At 48.8% G+C, this 10049-nt stretch overlaps 1 protein-coding gene across 1 annotated transcript; it reads right to left on the reverse strand.

Moving 5' to 3' along the window:
- Positions 1-1994: 1994 nt before the first annotated feature.
- On the reverse strand, positions 1995-8507 carry LOC116984856 (CD59 glycoprotein-like). Its single transcript, XM_033039278.1, has 4 exons — positions 8408-8507; positions 5207-5279; positions 4477-4581; positions 1995-2832 (listed from the first exon to the last, which is right to left on the reverse strand). Exons 2-4 carry the CDS (start codon positions 5268-5270, stop codon positions 2615-2617), a joined length of 387 nt encoding a protein of 128 aa, XP_032895169.1. The 5' UTR covers positions 5271-5279; positions 8408-8507; the 3' UTR covers positions 1995-2614.
- Between the last annotated feature and the right edge of the window lie 1542 nt (positions 8508-10049).

Here is a 10049-nt window from a genome sequence, read left to right on the forward strand (position 1 = left end):
GCATGTTCTGAAGCTGCCAAATAAATCACAAGTTAAGGGCCTGTCCCACTTTCACGACCTAATTCACAACCTTTTTTTACTCATGGACATTTTTCATCATGTTGAAAAAACACCCCGACCTACTTGATGCCACGAGTACCTACGACTATCATCACGACCTACCTACGACCTTGTGACGCCCATGCTGCGAGTATGAGTCAAGGGCAAACTCGGCAGAGGTCGTGAAAGTGGGACAGGCCATTCAGTCAAGAAAGCTGCTGCTGCCTCACGACTCCAGAGGCCCTGGTCCTGACCTCGGATGCAATCTGTATGGAGTTTGCATAATCTTCCTGTGAGCATGTGGGTTTTTCCGTAGTGCTCAATTTTCATCCCGCATCCCAAAATTGTGCAGATTGATAGTTTAATTGACTGCTGTAAATCTTCCGCACCAATGGTTGGGTCAGGGTGAACCACCCAAACAGCATGGAATAGGCCATTTGGCCAAATGTCCACACTGAACAAAGTACCTCTGGCAGCTAGTCCTGTTTGTCCCATGTCTTTTAACCTTTCCTATCCATGTCACTGTCCAACTCTTCCAAACATTCTCATTGTACCCGCCTCTGCACATTCTACAGCACCTCGTTTCATATACCCACCACCCAATGTGTGAAAAACATTCTCTCTCACCTTATGCATATGCTGTCTAATTTTAGACTCCCCTTCCACCTTGAGTTTTAGGAACCTCTAAGATCACTCCATAAATTAGTTTCAGCCTATCCAGTCACTCCTTGTAACTCAAACCCCTCATTTTCAGCAACATCCTTGTCAATAAATTCTGCACCCTCTCTAATTACATAGCAACTGGAATTGTATTCAATATTCCATCTCTTATACCCCAACCAATGAAGGCAAGCAAGTCCTGTGCCATTACCACCCTGGCTACATTTCATAATTTCCACCAAACTATGTACAATGTGCCCCTTGTATAATTTAGAACACTGCCCTCTGCCATTCACGTCCTGCCTCTTCACTTCTTTTTCAGTTAAATTCTATCTGCCATTTCTTTACACACTTTCCCAGTTTATCTTAATCCTGCTACCATCTTTACTGTCCACTGTACCATCAAATTGTGCCATCACCAATCCAGATTAATATAACCATGCACAAAGTTAGATTATGGGTACTTTCCCTTGCAGCCGCAAGAGATGCTACACTTGTCGCTTTACCTCCCCCGTCGACTCCATTCAAGGACCCAAGCAATCGTTCCAGGTGTAACAGAGGTCCACCTGCATCTCCTCCAACCTCATCTATTGCATCCGCTGATCTACATCGGTGAGACCAAGCGTAGGCTTGGCGACCGTTTTGCCCGAACACCTCCGCTCAGTCCGCATTAACCAACCTGGTCTCCCTGTGGCTCAGCACTTCTACACCCCCTCCCATTCCGAATCCGACCTTTCTGTCCTGGGCCTCCTCCATGGCCAGAGTGAGCACCACCGGAAATTGGAAGAGCAGCACCTCGTATTCCGCTTGGGCAGTCTGCTTGAACATTGACCTCCAATTTCCAGTAGGACTTGTTTCCTCCCCTTCCCAGCTCTCCCTCAGCCCTCCGGCTCCTTCCCTTTCCCCTTCCCCTTCCTCCTTCCTCCTTCCCCCCTCCCACCCTGCATCAGTCTGTTTTGGGCCGAACGTTTCTATGCTGCCTATTTCCTTTGCTCCATAGATACTGCTGCACCCACTGTGTTTCTCCAGCACTTTTGTCCACCTTAGATTATAGTCAAGCAGTCTTGCAGCAGCAGCTGAGCCACGGCAGCTCATGAAAACCTGGTCTTGAGTTGTCATGTTCAGCAATGCCAGGACAGCTTTTGCTGTAGATACTCCAAACATTACCAGCATGAGACAGGTCAAACAGCATTTCATTTTGTGTTGGTTCTTCATCTTCCACAGGCCAACAATGTGACATTCCCCTCATCACCATTACTCTGAACCCTCTTCAGTTTCCATAACCACACAAAAAATACTTTTACCAAAAAAGGTTTTTTATTTATAATCAATAATTGCAAAGTACAAAAGCATCAGTAAAGTATATACATGTCACTTTACCCCATCATTCATTGGGTGCAAATTACTCCGCAACAAAGCCATCATTAGTTTCTGCTGGCATCTTGAGCATTAGACCAGACCAGAACAGATTGTTACCTGGAAGCAGCATCTTAATCTGTCTGTTGCGCATTATTAGCCTTGGGCTGGGTTAGTTAATGCAAGGGAGTTGGAGAATTGAAGACATGGGGTGCATCGAATATGTTAGATATGCATTCATTGACACAGGTTCAGGTCAGGCATGAGTAACCATTTGCACAGTAGCTGCAAGGTTTAATACTCTGGTTTAATCTCCAGTGCAGTGGTTTTAGAAGATGACAGAACCTATCAAATGCCAGTTGAAATGAGCAGTGACCCCAATCTTCTGGAGGGAATGTGCTCCATCTTTTGGAGGGAGGGGGGTGGGTGGGGAGATGAGTGCAATACAAAGACCACAGACATTTAGTGGGTAACCCAAGGAAGTACAGCTCATGGCATTCAGGACAATCCTTCCTTCCTTAAACGGTGAACAGAGGATGTACAGGAACGAGGGATGTTTTCAGCTTTGGGACCAGCACAGATGCAGACTGGTAAAAGCAGAGAGCAGACCCAGCAGATAGATGTGTACGACTGGTCCAGGCTCCACACCGCTCTTGGAGTTGCACAAGTTCAAGCTGCAGCAGCTAAGTGTCAATCCCGACTCGATATTGAACCCCGCCTGCACGTCCTTGTTGTTACACTTTCGCTTGGTCCAGCAGCGGCGGAAGAAATGATTGTCTTACAGGAATAAGAACAGATTAACAAATGATTATCGATTGGACAGTGAAACCAGAGGGAGTGCAGCAAAAAATGTTTGGTGGCAGGGAGGAGGAAGTTGGGGAAGCACAAGGTGTTTGGAGGGGCCAGGGAGGGTGTGTAGGAACGGAAGTGGTCCACTGCAGGGAAAGAGGCACCATCTCTGAACCAAGTCCAACTTCCAGATTTCAGTCTGAAGAAGGGTCTCGACCCAAAACGTCATGCATTCCTTCTCTCCAGAGATGCTGCCTCACCCACTGAGTTACTTCAGCATTTTGTGTCCAACTTCCAAAGACCCAAGTTCAACCACAGCATGGTCCCATGACTACACCTGGCTTTCTGGTTTGTTATTCAGTTAGTTTCCCCCCTTAAAAGGAGCCCAACTCCAACCAGTCCATTTACAAACATCTAAGATTCTCATCACCAGCCATACAAATTAGCGTGGGGAAATAATACTTATTAGGGAGTGGGGCAAGTGCCATTCTTCACCTGGAAGTGGAAAGTGTGCAGATGAGGCACATTCAGTCACAAGGTGAGAGAAATGACAGCATAGGTAAACTTTTGCCAAGTTGGCAAAACCATGGACATTTGCAAGACAACTTCAGAAATCTCAAGACACTTGGTTCAAGAGAATTCCATTACCGATTCCCATCTGACTTGTTAAATCCTGACATGAAGGAGTTTCCTTTACATAAAGTAATTTGTGACTTTAACCTGCAAACTAAACTCCCACGGCATTTTTCTATATTTATTTAGGCAGCTGCTTCATAAAAAGCCACAGAATTGTAAGTCTGAAGAAGGGTCTCGACCCGAAACGTTGCCCATTTCCTTTGCTTCATAGATGCTGCCTCACCCGCTGATTTTCTCCAGCATTTTTGACTACCACTGAGAATTGTAAGGTTGCCTTTTGCAAATGATGCTCAACACCCATATTAATCTTTCCAAATGATTTTGAAATCCCTTTAGATTGTATCCTTTGTCACCTGACTGCCAGTGATCTGAAACTAGTTCATCATCCTTTCAGCAGAATGTTAATGTAAAATTAGTTTCCATTGAGAAGTTGTACACAAATATATAAGTGATTGTGCTGTCCACTCGCATCCACTGGGGTTCCACTTTGGACATCGATCATGATCACATCGTCTTGGTGCTCTATGTTGACTGAATCACTTAAACTAAGACCCACATCTCTGAACTCCAACCATGTTCTTTATACCCCAGTATTCACTTTCAGTTCTAATGGTTCTGCCATTTGCAAGGACACCAGAGCTTTTCCTTGTAGATGACCTTTCCCCCCACTCACTGGACGGAGAAGAGATAAGTCATACCCTCCCCAGCACATCCAGGCTCTGGTGAAAGTGGCCATTTTCTCAGATTAACTATCCAGTCTCTGGGAGAAGGACACAACACAATCTCCTCCAACTCTGACATCTCACACCACAGACTGGTTTCTGTGTAAAACAGAAGGAAGTGGTTGATAAGGCCACATGGAGAGCAGTGTGGGGATCAATTGTAATGGCAGGTTAGAGGCAAGGGCCACTAGTTGGAAAGAATATCAAGGGCAGTGTTACGAAGTTTTCTTTCTCTCTGCGTGTTAGCAGAAGCGGACAACCCCAAAATACGTACTGTGAAAGGTGACGTTCAGGCAGGCGTCCTGGTCATTGCCACATGACTGCTTAGTGCACAGAGAGTCTTCTTTAGATTCACACACATAACATTCCAGGGCAGATCCTAGTGACAAGAAAGAAGTCTAAGGCAGTGTAAACACACACAATAACCAGCAGGAACCAAAGAGGATCTATACTTGGGTGTATGTTGCCAGGGAGGCACTCTGTCTGGATATACTGTCCAACCCAGAGGGTTCACACTTCACAAGGTGCTTGCTGTCTGGATACAGAGACTCCTACAGGAAGTGCATGTTCTCTGGATATAATGCCCCTTCCCCAGAAGCTCCTGGACATTGCGCTATGATGTGTGCTCTCTGGAGATACAAACTCACCTGCAGAAGGTTAGTTGCTGGATATAATGCCCTTTCCCCAGTGGTTCCACACAGTCTAGATGTACAAATCCCAGCCACACACAAGGCACACTTGGTGTCTCTGTTGCACTGCATTCCTGTTCACCACCCCCTGACCCGAGTACCCATACTGTGCATGTACACCTACCCGGGAGACTGTGGACTCCAAACTAAACTCCTAAAAGTGCATGCTCTTTGGATATACAGCGGCGATATAAGTGCACGGTCTAATCCATAGTCTGTACTCTGGATACAGTCTCATCCAGTGCAGGTGCATACTCTCCTGGTACACATGGTTACATACATGTTATAAACTGTCCCAGGCCAAATGCAACTCACCAAATGCCGAGCAGAGTGATATGAAGAGGAGGCACTTTAGTATGCTGTGTTCCATGGCTCTCATGTTGCACACCTGGCAAGAACAGATGTCATCCATTAGATTGTGATAGTCCTCCTTGCCTGTGAAGTGTGTACACTCCCCACTAATGAATAACAATGCAGGACCACCAGTGGCTACCCGCTATCACAATGAGTAATACCATCTCTTCCCTTCCCCAACCCACCCTCACTGCTGCAGTGGAAGAACTCGCTCTAGGTCATAAAGACAGCTAATAATGCCAATCCTTACCTTCCAATTAGCCTGGTCTACTACCATAGCCTGCAATTCCCCTGCCTTCAATGGACAGCGGCAGGAAGGTCAGTCACATGGTGTGGGTGGCATGAACAGTGCACAAGGTCATGGGGTTTGGGTTGTTGGTAGAGTGTAGCAAGAACAGGTTTAGTTCAAGGTGAGATCAACAAGGCCACACAGTTCGGCCAGGACATGAAGAGGACACTCTGGAGTCATCTTTGAGTAGGAACTTCCAATCAATGCGAATTACACAATCTGACAGGAACTGCACGTACTGAGACACAGAACAAAATTAACCCAAGGACACAATTTGTGCTTTCTGTGCAGAATTTTGTTTTGTGTAAAACAATAGACTTTACGTCAACAGACATAGGTTTGTTTGATTAATTTACAGAGTGCAAATAAGCTGAGTTTCTCCCCATCAATAAACTGAAAATTGTTCAGACAAATTGGGCAGTTAGTAGTCATATAAAGGATAGCAGGATACAGCTTACATATTCAAAAAGATTATAGGCTTTAGTCCTTAATGCAACACATTCAATGTTTATAGAAGTCTGTAAATACAAAGTGGCATGATTGATTTCCAAAGTTTAGAAGTGGCAGCGTTAAAATAACATTGGAACTGTATTACTTGGCATGCTATGACTGCATTAACCCCATCTGAAAGCATGCAGCTCAAGTTCACAATGAAGGGGTTGAAGTCCCCATAAAGGTTGCACGGAGAGGGGTGGGAAATAATGCAGCAAAGGAGAGGGTGCTTTCCTCTGCTGCTGCCAGGCTGTCCTGCACACAGAGCAGCATAAACCCAATCTGGTCTATTGTTTCTCTGTCATCTCTCATTCCTGGAGTATATTTGGGCACTGCTGTGAACAATACCTGCTCCACAGGACCATTCCAGGAGGCAAGACAAGTGACCACTTGGCATCAGGTAACATTTATCAGAGTAGGACATCCGGCTGGTCAAAGGGAAAATACTCCAGTGGATACACAAAAATCTGGAGTAACTCAGCGGGACAGGCAGCATCTCTGGAGAGAAGGAAGGGGTGACGTTTTGGGTCGAGGCCCTTCTTCAGATACTCCTGTGAACACTATTATAGCTCACACACAGGGAGATGATTGTTAGAGTTAAATCATCCCAGTCTTGGGTTGGGAGATTGCTACCTTCACGTGGTCCGCCCTGTTTTGACAAATGCAATCAACCTGGTGTGCACAATCAAATATAACACGTTGTACAACAACTTTAGGTTGTGCACGCCATACGCAAGAAGAAGATCCTAGTCTTAGGGAAGGAGCCCAGGCCCATCCATCTTTAGCAGCTTCAGCAATGACCTTCCCTCCATTAGGTCAGAAGATGGGAAGTTCACTGATTATTGCACAAGCATCAATTCCACTCACAGCTCCTCAGTAAATGATGCAGCCCTCCCTGCATGCAGCAATGCCTGGACAACATGGGATGAAACTGCACAAGAACATAGGTACAGGTACTATGATTAGTAAGTTTGCATACGAGCAAAATTGGTGTAGCAGACAGTAAAAAAGGTCATCGGGTTATAATAGGATGAAGATTAACTGGGAAAACACAACATGGGAACAGCACATTGAATTTAACTTGGACAAGTGCAGAGTGATGCATTTTGGATACTTAAAGCAGGGCAGAACCCAGGGCAGTGATTTGCATAGTCCTGGAGAGCATTATAGAACAGAGACCAATACATAGTTCCCAAAAGTGGAACATGTGGACTGACAGGCTGGTGAAAAAGTCATTTGACATACTTGTCTTCATTGGTCTTGGCACTTAGCACAAGATTTGGGATCTCCTGTTGCAGCTGTACAAAACACACCTGGAGTACTATTCTAGTTGCCATATTATAGGAAGGGTGTAATTCAACTAGAGAGGGTGAAAAAAAGATTCATAAGGGTGTTGCTCAAAATGGAGGGTTCAAGATATAGAGACTGGATAGGCTGTGGATTCTCATCCTGGAGTGTAGGATTGAGGCATGACTTCGTAAGAAGTATTTAAAATCTTGAGCAGCATGGACAACAGACAGTCAGTCTTTTTCGCAGGGTAGGGGAGTCTAAATCTAGAGGGTGTGGGTTTAGGGGGAGAGGGGAAAGATTTAAAGGGGACCCAGGCAGCACATTTTAAACACAGTGGTGCATATATGGGATAAACTGCCCAACTGTAGCTTTCTCGTTGGCACTTTGGTCAGCATGCCCAAATTGGGCAAATGACCCATTTCCATGACACTAAATGGCGAATATGTGTGCCATTAAATTGCAAGGCAATAAGCACTTCCATCGAGACCATGTTTAACCACCCATCCTCACCATCAGTTGGCATGATCACTGGCAAGTCATCCACCACCAACAGCCAGAGGGAGGGAGAAGGTTACAATTGAACAAGTTGGCGATATACAGAGTACTGCCCGCCGACTACAAATTCAGACGATTCAGAAGAATCTGGACCAGGCTCATACACACCATGTGTACAGGAGATGCTCTGAGGGTGAGCACCTTGAGGGGATTGAATCATAACCTGACATCATTACAGGAGCAGGACTCATGCATGCAACGGGAAGCTCCCGTTCAGTGCGCTTCAGGGCACTCTCCTGGGGCAACCGTACAAACTTCCCGACAAAAACACTGCGCCCACTGCCCTCCCACCAACAGCACTTTTCCCCTGTCCCGGGCTACTCCAACACCTGCTTGGGCACAGGTGGACCTCCGCCCAGTGCCGGCGCCCCCACCTGTCCTCCCCGTTCCCGCCATCCCGCTACCTGCCCGCCCCGTGTCTCCTCATTGCCGGTGGATGCCCGGAACCCCAGTGTGGGGAGTGGACCGAGCCGCAAGCGCCGGGCTCTCCCCTCTCTCCCTCAGCCACACATCCCCGCCACCGCGCTCCCTCTCACCGCTGCTGCCGCTCGTCCCTCAGTCAGTCCCGGACTGGCGGCGCCGACCCGAGCCCCAGGTGAAGCGCGGCTTGGCCCCGCCCCCAGCACACGGCCCCGCCCCCGGCCCGCGTCGCACGGCCCCACCCTGGCACACGGCCCCGCCCACAATTACATCACACGGTCCCGCCCCCGGCACACGGCCCCGCCCTCGGCCCGCGTCGCATGGCCCCGCCACACGGCCCCACCCTGGCACACGGCCCCGCCCACAATTACATCACACGGTCCCGTCCCCGGCAACACGGCCCCGCCCTCAACCGCGTCGGATGGCCCCGCCCCTGGCAACACGGCTCCGTCCCCGGCCACAATTACATCACACGGCCCCGCCCTCACCCGCGTCGCACGGCCCTGGCCCCCGCACACTTACGTTATCTGACCACGCCCACAGCGGCCCGGCCCCACCCATAATCGCGTCATACATTAACCGGCCCCGTCCACTCGCGCATCACGTGACCACACCCACTGCGGCCCAGCCCGGCCCCGCCCCACGTGGCCCGGCCCCTCCCCCTGGTAAGAACGCCACCTTCCGGTTACCGCGACATCAACACCAAAGATTATAGAACAGTATCTTTGATCAACACCGAGTCACACAACAGCGCCCCCTCGCGCACTCCACCCGCACCAAATCCCGCCACCCTCCCTCTCTCCCAGTCGGCCCGGCCGGCGCGGCCTGGCTGTTGCTGGTGCTGGCGATTTACCAGAGACCCCCCAGCTCCAGTAACCGACCCTGACCACTTACCCGGACCGGTAAGGCCCAGCTGGGAACGGGAAGAGCCCAGACCTCACACCTGGACTCTAGACCTCACTCTGACCCAACATTGGACCCAGACTGGGACCCCACTGCAGTAATAATGTTAGTTAAATATAGGAAATAGGTGCAGGAGTATTGAATTGAATTGAATACCTTTATTGTCATTCAGACCTTACGGTCTGAACGAAATTTCGTGCCTGCAGTCATACATACAATCATACAATAATAAACAACAATAAACACAAATTAACACCACCACAGTGAGTCCTCCAAGCACCTCCTCACTGTGGTGGAGGCAAAAATCTTAGGGTTACTGTCTCTTCCCTCCTCTTCTCCCTCTGCGCTGAGGCGATTCCCCACCGGGCGATGGCACAACAGTCCCGCGGCTCACCGAACCCCACAAACGGGCCGGTTCAAACACCGCGGCCCGGGGGTGGTCGAAGCTGCCGACCTCCAATCCAGCACACGCAGCCGCTGGCCCGCGGCTGAACCCCGGACTCAGGTCACCGCCGCCAGAACGCCGTCCCAGCCACCGGAGCACCGTTCCAGCCCCGAGCCGGATCGCCCTCACGTGAGTACCGTTCTCCCTTGGGCTGGCACGAAGTAGGCCATTCGGCCCTTCGTGCCAGCACCGCCATTCAATATGATCATGGTTGATCATCCAAAATCAATCAATCAAGTTTTATTTGTCACTTGCAAATAAGTGCAAGTGAAATGAATTTGCCAGCAGCGGTACAATAAGAAAGAACACACAATACACAATAAAAAAAATTAACACAAACATCCACCACAGGCCAGTCCTTCATTTTCCCCTGTGGTCGGGACCTCAACCCTCCGCAGTCACTGCTGCAG

This window comes from Amblyraja radiata, chromosome 20 (assembly GCF_010909765.2).
Source record: "Amblyraja radiata isolate CabotCenter1 chromosome 20, sAmbRad1.1.pri, whole genome shotgun sequence".
Lineage (NCBI taxonomy): Eukaryota > Metazoa > Chordata > Chondrichthyes > Rajiformes > Rajidae > Amblyraja > Amblyraja radiata.

Excerpts from the sequence above, each read along its gene's own strand:
- LOC116984856 (XM_033039278.1), bottom strand. The coding sequence starts at position 5,270 with ATGAGAGCCATGGAACACAGCATACTAAAGTGCCTCCTCTTCATATCA. Across the intron at positions 4,582-5,206 it reads ATCACTCTGCTCGGCATTTG|GATCTGCCCTGGAATGTTAT; the intron begins GTGAGTTGCATT and ends TCTTGTCACTAG. Across the intron at positions 2,833-4,476 it reads CCTGAACGTCACCTTTCACA|ACAATCATTTCTTCCGCCGC; the intron begins GTACGTATTTTG and ends TATTCCTGTAAG.